Genomic DNA, 12,714 nt, shown 5'->3' with positions numbered 1-12,714 from the left:
CCCTGTGCGTGTGCCCTGCTGCGTGCTCTTCACCTGCACTTTGGCTGGCTGTTTGCAGTTATGGCCCTCTGTCTTCTGGACCATGCCTGGGGTGCTGGGTCCCTCACTAACAGTCCGTGTTTCCTCTGCAGCACCAGACACTGTCTTAACCTTGGTCAGCAGATCTAGAATTGTATGATTTAATGGGTAGAATATCTTAATGTTATTGCAGTGTCCTATTTTCTGAAAACATAAAAAGTTTTATTTTTCTATTTGGGAGTGAACTGATTTTACCTTAAGCACTTTTAAATTTAACTCCCCCCTAACCTTTTCTTTCTTTTTCAGTTACACAAAAGCTTGCCTTAATTGAGTGAAAGACTGATTTAAATCTTCTGACTAAAAGTTCATTTAATATAACACTAGAGCTCTGTTCACCAGTGATTAGCTTTATCTTCTTTGACCAGTAATATTTAAGTGAAGTACATGCTTCAGGTAATTGTATTCTTTGATACTCCATGCCAGCAAATATCAAGTATAAACCAAAGAAACGGGCCCATTCCCAAGCAGATTACTATGAAAGATGTTGACATGGTTCCTGGTTCTCATTGTTTTTCTTCATGTTGATACAGAAATAACTTTAAAACATGTTTTGGAGGATAGCTGACATTGTATTGGTTTTAGGTGTATAGCATATTGATTAGGCACTTACATGTATTATAAAGTGCTCACCATGATAAATGTAGTTACCATCTGTCACCAAAATTACTATAGTATCATTGGCTATAGTCTCTACAATGTACTTTTCATCCCAGTGACTGATTTATTTCATAACTGGAAGTTTGTAGCTCTTGATCTTCTTCAGCTATTTCAGCTATCCCTCCATTCCTCTCCCCTTGGGAAACCTCCAGTTCTCTGTACTTATTAGTCTATTTCTGGGTTTTTTTTTGTTTAGCTTTTGTTTGCACATTTGTTTTGTTTTTTAGATGCACATATAAGTGAAGTCATATGGTATTTGCCTTTCTCTGCCTGGCTTATTTCACTGAGCATAATGCCCTCTAGGTCCATCTGTGTTGTTGCAAATGGCAAGATTTCTTTCTTTTTTATGGTTGAGTAATATTCCATTGTGTATATGTGCCACATTTTCTTTATCCATTTATCAGTGGATACTTACGTTGTTTCCATATCTTGGCTGTTGTAACATGCTGCAATAAACAGGGGTGAATAGACCTTTTCAAATAAGTGTGTATGTTTTCTTTGGGTAGCTAACCAAAAGTGGAATTACTGCATCAAATAGCATTTCTGTTTTTAATTTTTTGAGGAACCTGTACATTTCCACAGTGGCTGTACAAGTTCACATTCCCACCAACAGTGCATGAGGGGTTCCTTTTTCTCCACATCCTGGCCAACACTTTGTTATTTCTTGTCTTTTAGATAGTGGCCATTCTGACTAGTGTGAGGTGGTATCTCATAGTCGTTTTGGTTTGCATTTCCCTGATGATTAGTGATGTTCAGCATTTTTTCATGTGTCTGTTGGTCATCTGTATGTCTTTGAAAAAATGTCTACTCATGTCCTCTGCCCATTTTTATATCAGATTATTTTGTTGTTCTGGTGTTATGTTATATGACTTCTTTATATATTTTGGATGTTAACCCCTTGTCAGATATATCATTTGCAAATATCTTCTCCCATTCAGAAGGCTGCCTTTTTGTTCTGTTGATGGTGTCCCTTGCTGTGCAGGAGGTTTTTGGTTTTATGTAGTCTCACTTGTTTATTTTTGTTCTTGTTTCCTTTGCCTGAGGACACATCCAGAAAATTGAGAAGATCAGTGTTTAAGAGTTTACTGGCTGTTTTCTTATAGGAGTTTCACAGTTTCAGATCTTATATTTAGTTCTTTAATCCATTTCAAGTTTATTTTTGTGTGTAGTATAAGACAGCAGTCCTGTTTCATTGTTTTGCACGTAGCTGTCCAGTTTTCCCAACACCACTTATTGATGAGACTCTTCCCCATTGTATATTTTTGCCTCTTTTGTCATAGATTAATTGACCATATAAGCGAGGGTTTATCTGAGGGCTGTCTACTCTGTTGCATTGATGTATGTGTCTGTTTTTGTACCACTACCATACTCTTTTGATTACTGTAGCTTTGGGATATAGCTTGAAATCAGGGAGTGTGATACCTCCAGCTTTGTTTCTTTCTCAAGATTGCTTTGGCTTTTTAGGGTCTTTTGTGGTGCCATACTAATTTCAGGATTATTTGTTTTAGTTCTGTGAAAAATGCCATCAGTTTTTTGATAGGGATTGCAATGAATCTGTAGATTGCTTTGGGTAGTAGGGGCATCTTAACTATTAATTCTTCCAGTGCGTGAGCATGGTATATCTTCCCATTGTGTCATCTTCAGTTTCTTTCATTACTGTCTTATGGTTTTCACAGTACAAGTCTTACACATTCTTGATTAAATTTATTCCCAGGTATTTCATTCTTTTTGAAGAACCTGAAACTGTAATGGGATTGTTTTCTTAATTTCTCTTTCTACTAGTTCATTAGTAGTGTATAGAAACAACATATTTCTGTATGATTTTTGTATCTTACAACTTTACTGAATTCATATATTAGTTCTAGTAGGTTTTTGGTGGTCTTTAGGTTTTTTTTTACATATAGTATCATGTCATCTGCAAATAGTGACAGTTTCACTTCTTACCAATGTGGATGCCTTTTATTTCTTTTTCTTTTCTGATTGGTGTGCCTAGGACTTAAAGTACTATGTTGAATTAAAGTGGTGAGAGTGGGCATCCTTGTCTTGTTCCTCATCTTAGAGGAAAAGCTTTCAGCTTTCACCAGTGAGTATGACGTTAGCTGTGGGTTGTCATATATGCCCTTTATTATGTCGAGGTTTGTCTCATTTTGGTATCAAGAAATGCTGGCTTTTTAGAATGAGTTTGAAAGTTTCCTTCTTCAGTTTTTTGGAATAGTTTGAGAAGAATAGGTGTTACTTCTTAAAATGTTTGGTAGAATTCTGTGAAGCCATCTGGTCCCGGACTTTTGTTTTGGGAGTTTTTTGATTACCAGTTCAATTTTGTTACTGGTAATCAGTCTGTACAGATTTTCTATTTGTTTTAGTCTTGGAAGAGTCTATGTTTCTAGGAATTTACTCATTTCTTCTAGATTTTCCAGTTTGTTGGCATACAATTTTTTGTAGAATTCTCTTATAATCCTTTGTATTTCTGTGATGTCAATTGTGACTTCCCTTTTGTATATGATTTTATTTGAGTCCTCTTTTTTCTTGGTGAGTCTGACTGAATCAGGTTTATCAATTTTGCTTATTTATTCAAAGAACTAGCTCTTCGTTTCATTGATCTTTTCTATCTTTATATTTAGTCTATTTCATTAATTTCCTCTTTGATCTTTATTATTTCCTTCTACTAACTTTGGGCTTTGTTCTTCTTTTTCTAGTTTCTTTAGGTATAAGGCTAGATGTTTCTTGTTTCTTGAGGCAGGCCTTAGAACTTCCCTTTTAGAACTGCTTTTGCTGTGTCCCAAAGACTTTGAACGATTGTGTTTTCTGTTTTTGTCTGTCTCCACACATTTTTTGATTTCCTCTTTGATTTCTTGGTTGACCATTGGTTGTTTAGAAGCATGTTGTTTAGCCTGACACAGAAAGTACTTTTAAAATTTCATGGAACACATTCCTCCAACTTCAGTCTCCAGTGCCAGAGATGGGCCCGCTTTTCTGGGTTTATTACCACAATTGAAAGTCCTGTAAACTTTAAAATATTCCTTTGACACCCTCCCTATACTTTTATGAGTGTTTTCCTGTTTGTAGAAGCACATGTGCATAGTTCCAGAGTCCACAAAGGCCTTGTTACTCTAAAGCACCATTTTGACCAGAAGAATGGGTTTAATGATGTGGCCTGCCTCTCTCGGCAAAGGGCTAACTCCTTGTCCCTTGTGTTCTTTTTAGAGACAAGTAGCAGTATAGGGCCTACCATGTTTCCGGGATCTGTCATTCCCCTGCTGGATTATTTATGCTTCTGGTGTGATCTCTACAACACATTTTTCTGGGCATGCTGCAGCCAGCATTGCTTTTTTATTGCTTCTCTGTTTTTCATTGTGAAGAATGGTTCTTTTTCCTACAAGTCAGATTATTTTGAAAGATATTTGTACCCACATGTGATTTAACTCTCAAATAACATTTCTTTAGCAAGCTTACCTCACAAACTTCTCCTGTTGCTTCCAGTAAAAAAATAATCTGGTTTTGTAACATATTTATTAGCAGGTTAAATTTCTGTAAGTTGAGGCTTCAGGTAAAATTGCATGACAGTAAAAACCCTTCTATTTTCTTTTCGTAGAATTGGTAGGAAATATCTCAAAATCTGGAAAGGCATACTTTGAATAATTTTAAAGCAGTGTCTCTTAAAGAAGATGTGTTAAGAACATGATTTCTATGGACATTAGTTCATAGGTATTCATTTTACAGTAGAAAATAAAGATGTATACCAACCTTTTATCTGGAAAATGGGTGAAATTTATGGGGAGTTAAAGTGCTGATTGGGGAAGCACCCTAGAGAGGAAGAGCTACAGATGACAGGAAATAAGAAATATGACCTAGAAGCAAAGCAAAGGTTCATGAGTGGACAGTCATTATTTCTCGTTCTCTTTGGCTGCTAGGATTCTCAGGACCAGTATGCTTACAATCCCTGGTGTTGTTTGTGATCCTTATTTTCTCATTTATTTTATCCTTTCTTATTTCTGAAGCTGCCTTAAAACTTTTATTTCCCTGAAAGAAGTGAGGAGTAACTAAAGAAAAATGAAATAAGATGTTTCGTGATTGTGTCAAACATTCATTTTATCTTATAGCAGGGATGTTTTTTGACCTCTTATTCAGATTGCACATGACTAAATCCCACTTGGCGCTGTCTCTGTGCTGTAATGTCTCCGTGTGCTTGTCTTGTTTTGTAGAGTGGCTCACAGAGTGAGTGCTCCTTCCTGCTGGACTTCAGTTCTGTGGTGCAAATGGAATATAGGACTCTGTTGTCTGGCCCAGAGTGAGAGGAGCCTGAGGTCCAAGATGGAGAAGAAACGAAGAAAGAAATGAGAGCCTCTGTTCAGGCCGACCACAAAAGGCCATGAAACTGCACTTTTATTTACATTGGACAGACTGTAGAACAGCGGATCAGTAATGTTTCAGCGTTTAGCTGAAACAAAAATTAACTTATAATCAAGCAGGAAAAAAGTGTGATTTGAATTTATGCAATTTTATGATCACATTCACTTAAGACCATGAAGCTTGTCAACATCTGGCTGCTTCTGCTAGTGGTTTTGCTCTGTGGGAAGAAACATCTGGGTGACAGACTGGAAAAGAAATCTTTTGAAAAGGCCTCTTGCCCTGGCTGTTCCCACCTGACTGTGAAGGTGGAATTCTCCTCAACAGTTGTGGAATATGGTAATGGTATTATTTTGAATGTCAGGGACACCCCCCCCCCATAAATTTTTTCAAACTTACTTTAAACATTAGCTTTTGCCAAAAAAACATTTCTGTCTTTTCTGTAATAAATTTCAAGTGGAGTGAGTGTGTAGTGCTTGGCTGCTAAGTTGGCCAAGGTTTGTTTTCCCAGCACAGTTAGCTGATGCGAAGCAAGGAAATCACACTGAGTCCATTTCCCTAAGACACAAGTCCACAGGGCAGATGCCAGTGTGGCTGGCGACGGGGAGTACGGAGGTGCCGCAGGTTACTCTGATGTTCAGGCCAGGTGTGAATAACCAAGCAAAGCGTCTTAAGTAATCTGCTCTAAATTGTGTTATTCTTTTCCGTAAAATAAAACTGAGCCTTCACTTCTCTGAATTCCTTTTTCCTGTTTGAAAAACTTACATACGTTTCTTTGCCATACATTCGAACTTCCGTTAATATTTGCTTTTTGATAAATAGCAGATAACTGACATGGAGTCAAGTGTTCTGTTTGGCAATTCATGCAGATCAGTTTAACTCACAGTTTTCACAACTGCTGCCCAGGGTTTTTAAACCGGTTTTTTTGCTTACCATTTCCACTATAGGTTTTAAGATATGTAAGTTTTCTTCTCATGGGGAAATTTTAGATATTGTTTTGTTATGATGTACGTACATAAATTCTTAGTTTTTATTTGTGGTTGTTGATTTCAGAATACATTGTGGCGTTCAATGGATACTTTACAGCAAAAGCTAGAAATTCATTTATTTCAAGTGCTCTGAAGAGCAGTGAAATCGGCAATTGGAGAATTATACCTCGAAACAATCCATCCAGTGACTACCCTAGTGATTTTGAGGTGATTCAGATAAAAGAAAAACAGAAAGCAGGGCTGCTAACCCTTGAAGACCATCCCAACATCAAACGGGTGACGCCCCAACGCAAAGTCTTTCGCTCCCTCAAGTGCACCGAGTGTGAGTACCAGGGCCTTGGGCTGATCTCTGCGGGTTCCTGCTTCCCGCGGGCTTTGAGAGTGAACGTACACATCACACCTTAGGTGCTCTGCCACCCTCCCCGCCCCCAACCTGATTTGGAAAAATTTCAAACTGGCAGAATAGTTGAAAGACAGTACCACAAGTGCCCACATCCCTTCATCTGGTTTCATCATTGTGAACACTTTCTTGTCAGGGATTTAAAAAACACAAAAGAGGCTTGGTGCTGTCCTGGTAGGAAGAAGACTGGGAATCTGTGATGGAACTGATAGTGAGCTCTGTTTCTGGGAAGTGGTGCCCCCCAGGTCTGTGCAGAGCCACCATACTGTGAGGCTGTGACCCTGACACGCTGAAACAAGACGCTCTGCTGTGGCATCTCCATGCACATTTTGCTTGTCTGTGTGCATGTGTATTTTTCAAGGCACCTTGCAAGGGGTTGTTGTGTTCCATTTAATTTTGTTTTTAGTAAGCCTTCTCAGGGCTTGTGAAGTTGTAAGCTGTGCAGTTGTGAGGGTGGAGGAGTTTGTTCTCTTTTCAGCTGGAGGGCTTAGTCCTTCCTGCTTCTTTACAGTGTGCTCTTGTCAAGATTGAGTTTATTTTAAAGTAATAAATGGCATATTTATTACATAATAGTTTCCAAAGCATATGCATTACCAAAGGAAAAGTCTTTTTTCCTGTTCTCATAAACTGGGGTAACAAATAACTAGTTCTGTTACATTTACTGGCATTACTTTCATTGTAGGAAAAAAGTTTTGCTTTTCTCCCTTTGTCTGATATATACTACACCTGAGAACCTCTGAGGTTTAAAAAAAACAGCCAAGGGAAAATGCTAACTAATTTGCATTGTGTGAGAAGGCAGTTTGCGAGTCACCTTAGACATCAGGTGCCTGACTTGAGACCCCTCTGGCCAGATGTTCTGTTATGCTTTTACTCTAACAAGCAGCAGCCTCAGAGCAGTCCAGGAAGAGAAAACAAATCAGACCTTGTACAGTTAGCCAAAAATGTACACTTGGCCTTTTTGTTTCATTTTATTTTTTATCTTAAAGACCTCTAGAATAAGAAACCTGGAGGTGCCTGATTTTACCACAGCAGTCCTCAAATCTCAGGGTCAGGCCTCCTTTCCATATACGTGTGGTTGTCGGACTCTGTGCTTGAGCCTGTACGGAAGGAAACAGTTTGCTTCTGACAGGCCAGATCTTTCTTGTTATTTGTGACCTTGTGTGGCAAACAGCTTTAAGTTTCAAGTTTTCTCATCCGAAAAATGGAGATAATACTACCTGCCTCATACAGCTCTTACGAGGTAAAAGAGTGTATATGAAGAGAGCTTCGCAGTGCTTAGGATGTTGACAGTAGGCATTGACCATTGCTGATTTCTGTGGTGTTACTATTATTTGCTTCATTTGGGGCTGAAACCTGTCTCCCTCTGGATCCTGTCCCTGGCTGTGTCCGTGGGCCTTAAGACAGAGCTGACTAGTTTTCCTATAAGACGTTATGTAAAGGTGTTTGGAAGATATCCATGGTGTCCCCCTTGACAGATTCTTCTCTCCAGGAAAATGAAAACCTCCAGTTCCTTCAACAGGTACTCTTAAGACTTAATTTCAAGTCCCCTTGTCATTTGATTATTTTCCTTTCAATCCTCCCCGGATTTTCTAACTTCTTCTTAGAGCACAGCCCAGCCCTGAATTCAGTGCCTCAGGTATAGTCTGGTCTGTCTCAGCTAAGGTGGAACAGACCCTCCCTCCCTTGTTCTAAATATCATTTTCCACTGAGCCCCTCCAGGCCTGTCCCTTGCTGTTGACTTAAAGAACAGACTCAACACAGGAAGTTCAGTGCAGCATGATTTCAGTTACACTGTGCAGATAATTGCTAAATGAAGATATTTCCTCAGGTCCCTATCCTTTCATAGACATAGCCTGTAAGACAAGAATAAAAATGATACTAATTTGCTTTAGAGACAGAACTTTATTAGTCTTTACAGATTTGTTTTTCTTAAAACTGATTTGAAATATGATTTTTCTTCAGTGTAACATAATCTTTGAATAGTAAAGGGACAACTCTGGTGATATTTGTTTTGCTTTTTCCTCTATTTTTAAAGAAGTAAGGTATTTACAGATAATAAATTCATGCTTTCTAGTGCACAGTTCATCCAGTTTTGATAAGAGTAAGGTCAGGTATTCACCAACAAACTCAAAATATAACAGTTCATCGCCTTTGGAATCCCCCCAACTCCTTTATAGTTTTTTTTGCTTTTAGAAAGGTGACCCTCTAGTCAATAAGCACATTGCAGAAATCAAGCAATATACAGTGAGGAGAAGGTCCCGTTGATGTTCAGCCAGATGTGGGGTAGTGGTACAACATGCCTTTTCTGTTGGAGAAATCCAGTGTTGTAAACTTCACGATTGGTTAGTGGCCATTTTCTTTTTTTTCCCCCTTCTGGTTCAGTGAGAACAAGTTGCTGATGCAGAATTGGACATTTCTTCAGTTTTAGTATTATGATTGACTTTATTTCTTTAAAAGTGGTCCTTTTACCAGTCTTTCGGTGCCTTACATTGGAGCTAAATGGTGTCCTGTAAAGCATAACCGCCTTGAGGAAGCCCTGCTGGCAAAGGCAGACAGTCCCACTTTCTGTCAAGCAGGATCCCAGAGGGCAGCCCTGCCTGTTCATAACATTGTCTCCCCGCTGGGTATCATGACATGGGGCTTTCCCTCTCCTGACCTTCCTCTCCTTGGCTCCAGCTGACCCCGTGGTGCCCTGTAATGGAACCCGATGGAGCCAGAAGTGGCAGTCGTCCCGTCCCCTGCGAAGAGCCAGCCTCTCCCTGGGCTCTGGGTTCTGGCATGCTACAGGAAGACACTCGAGTAGACGGTTGCTGAGAGCCATCCCGCGCCAGGTCGCCCAGACGCTGCAAGCAGACGTGCTGTGGCAGATGGGCTATACAGGTGTGTGCTGTGAGCCTGGGAGCAGCGGAGGCCCGGTGTCCGTGGAGTCTCCCTCTCTCCAGTGCCCAGTGCTGGAGCCATGTGGCCACGGGCATCTGCCCTCACTGTTGGTTGGGCTGGACACATTCAGCTGCCTGTAGTCCTTGACTCCTGTTGTGCTGGGCATCTGTTTCTTTGGCTTTTCTAATTGTTAGGTCTTGTTCCCCTTTTGTGTCTTATTTTTCTGTATCGTTGCTAAGGTGAGAAGGGGTAGACTGTGGAGCATTTCTCTCCTGTGGGCTCATTTGGGCAAACACAGCACTGCTCAAAGCCAGAGCCCGCTGGCCTTCCAGCGAAGTCGCAGTTACTCAGAGAATGAGAGCAAATCCGAAGATGGTTACCGTGATGGGCAATAACACAAAAATGAGTTTGCCACCTGAGTGTGGTGCTCTGCATGCAGAACGGCTACGTGCTAGACTGACGCACTTGGTCCTTGTGTCAGAACAGGAGACAGTAGTAATGACCAACCACATCCTGTGAAATAAAACTCAGGACCAGTACGATTTTCCCCTTACTGTTTCTTCTACCCTAGTTTGTCTAGGTGTCTGTACTTACTTCTCCAAAACCTGGAGACCCTTCTCCATTGATTTCCTCTGCCTCCCACCCTTCAGAATGTCTGATATACTGAAACTTTAACACCAAGGAGACTGACATTTTATAGAAATGATTGCCACCCCTTGGTTTTATCTTTTTAGGGTGAGACCTCCTTCATGAAACAAATTTTTTAATCATCAGGAAAGCATTTTTCATTCCCCCAAACCAAATGGTTTTCAATTTTATGTGTGCATTTTTAAAAAGTAAGCAATATGTTTTGATAATTATCTCAGTATATTTGATTATTTAGTACAGTATTGATACATAAACACAACTTTTATACCAGAAAGACATTACCTTCATTATATGTTAGCTGTTAAGTAATACAAGTGTTTGTATTTTTCCTGCATGTTTTCCAGGATTTCTTGATCTGACACCAATTTTATTTCACATTGGTGCTGATGGCTTGGGCCAGTATCTGAAATAGACTCATTAATTATAGAAAAGTATTAAGGACAGTGGTTTCACTGAAAGTGTGATTATCCCCGTGTGTTGTTGATAGCCCCTCCACAGAGCTTGTTATGACTGAGCAGCATTTGAGTACAGTCCCCACCCTCGTCAGGAACAGACGAGCTTCCCTCTGTCCTGGAGGTGTGTTCTTCGTGAATGCTCTTAGCCCTAGAGGCCTCTCTCAGGCTACGAGGGGATGGAGGCCTGGGGGACATCACCGGGAGAAAATGAGTCCCCGGTGGGAGAGTGGGAGGGGTGGCATGGAGGGGCATCCCGAGAGATTCTCGATCTATGCTCAAGTTGAGCAGCAGATGTTGCCTCACCCGCTGTCCCCTCTTCTTGGTCTCGGCTCACCCAGGGTCCCCAGGGCATTGGACCTGAGTTGTGTGCCCTGGCAGGCTTTGGCCCTCCGTGGTGTGTCATTCTTTTTGGGTCCCAAGGAGGAATGTATTTCATAGACAAAAACCCAAAAGGAGGCCTTCTGTGAACATGATTATGCTTACCTCCTTTTGGATAAGGTGCTAACGTGAGGGTTGCCGTTTTTGACACTGGGCTGAGTGAGAAGCATCCACACTTCAAAAATGTGAAGGAGAGAACCAACTGGACCAACGAGCGCACGCTGGACGACGGTGGGTTCCGCGCAGGCTGCAGGTGTGAGAGACGCCCCCGGTCTCCGTGGGCTTCGTGCCACCTCCAGTCCTCCGTTCTGTGGTTTGGAGTATATTTTCCTGCGTGCTACTGATTAAGTAGTCCACGTACAATGGTTTTTAGACAAATCCAAGTTTTTATCGCACCTGTTGGCAGAGAGACCTAAGTGCCTCAGAGGGTGTTGGGAAGCAGCGTTTGAGTAGGGGGTGCCTGGCAGAGGGGCACTTGTTCTCCGTCTTGGAGAGAGCTGGAGCGCTGGACCCGTGGAGGGGCAGGGGCGTGGGGCTCAGGGGGCAGGACAAGTGGCCGCAGCTGAAATTCTTGGTCTGGGATGAGGAGGGTAAGTGTTTGAATCGATGGTTTGAAATGTGGGTGTTGGTGCCCATTATCAGCTGTTCTGTGACTTTCCTTCCTTGTGGACACAGGGCTGGGCCATGGCACCTTCGTGGCAGGCGTGATAGCCAGCATGAGGGAATGCCAGGGCTTCGCTCCAGATGCGGAACTTCACATTTTCAGGGTCTTCACCAATAGCCAGGTGGGTGTTTTGAGGACCCCTGAAACTTAAGGATTGATACTGAAATGTAAAAAGGAAGAACACAAGAAGGCACTCATTCCTTTAGAAGCAGTGCGAGTCAACGAGCTGGCTCAGCACGTGCAGCCCCTCCACCGTCCCTGTGTGGCTGTGCTCTCCTACCACCCCCTTCATGGGCTTCACTTGACCCTGGAGGCCGCACTCCCAAGTCACTGAGCACAGCGATTCCTTGACTTCCCATTTCTTCCTCCCCATCGGGCTTGCCCAGGGCTCCTGTGTCCCCAAGTCTCGGACACATTTCTTACACTTTCTTCATGAGAATTATCATGTGGGTATGTTTGCTGCCCCTACTGGGCCGTGACTGCCTGAGGGTCACTGGTGTGTCCCAGCTCCTTGCCTCTGGTGCTGTGGGTTTCTGAGCTTGTTCCTCTCTCTTCACATGGAAACTAGTCATAGAAGAGGGAGGGTCCTATGTTTATTTACTTTGAAATTTTAATTTTTGTATAGGTAATACATATTTCAAAAGTATCTAAAGGAACACAGGGAGAATCCTCCCAGCCCTGTCCCCATCAGGCAACCATCTGCCTTACTCCCCATGTCTCCCATGTGATAGTTTCCTAGTTTCTTTTGTCCCTCCTCCTAGAATTTCTTTGGCATATATAAGCAAATATAAATATGTAGTCTTATTTTAAAAGCCTTTAAAAAATAGAATTCTTAATTATTACAGTGATCCTATTTCCAGTTTAAGTTTAATCTTGTCTTTCATAAAAACATCTAAGCTGTGATATGTAAAGTAATTTAACTTCTATCAGGAAACAGGAGGAATTGAACATCAGAGAAATAGTTCTGTGAAATACCTTTTAGTGATGCCATTTATCCTTTGGTCTATTTAGGAATAAAGAATACTCTACAGATGCATTGAACTATTTAGAAACATTCAGTAGAAGCATTTTAGGGTAAACCACTTTATAAGAGGGGCAGCTGGACATCTGGTGTTTTACCTAGGGGGGCACACTAACGGCAGGAGCTGTACCTTAGGTGGGGGGGGGTCAGCTGCCCTCAGAACACAGCCCTCCCTCGGGTCAGCTCCGGAGGCTGAG

The 12,714-nt window shown here is 41.5% G+C and overlaps 1 protein-coding gene across 3 annotated transcripts in view; it reads left to right on the top strand.

The window, feature by feature from the left end:
• The window catches only part of MBTPS1 (membrane bound transcription factor peptidase, site 1), a 50,747-nt gene that overhangs the window by 8,916 nt on the left and 29,117 nt on the right, over positions 1-12,714 (top strand). For all 3 annotated transcript variants that reach the window (XM_057493434.1, XM_036909378.2, XM_036909380.2), the window contains exons 2-6: positions 4,938-5,421; positions 6,136-6,393; positions 9,148-9,351; positions 10,953-11,063; positions 11,508-11,617. In XM_057493434.1, coding sequence (XP_057349417.1) covers positions 5,259-5,421; positions 6,136-6,393; positions 9,148-9,351; positions 10,953-11,063; positions 11,508-11,617 — 846 coding nt within the window. In that variant the 5' untranslated portion in view covers positions 4,938-5,258. The remainder of the gene's footprint in view (positions 1-4,937; positions 5,422-6,135; positions 6,394-9,147; positions 9,352-10,952; positions 11,064-11,507; positions 11,618-12,714) is intronic.

The sequence above is a fragment of the Manis pentadactyla genome, chromosome 15 (assembly GCF_030020395.1).
Source record: "Manis pentadactyla isolate mManPen7 chromosome 15, mManPen7.hap1, whole genome shotgun sequence".
Taxonomy (NCBI): Eukaryota; Metazoa; Chordata; class Mammalia; order Pholidota; family Manidae; genus Manis; species Manis pentadactyla.
This window is presented reverse-complemented; position numbering and strand designations above follow the sequence as displayed.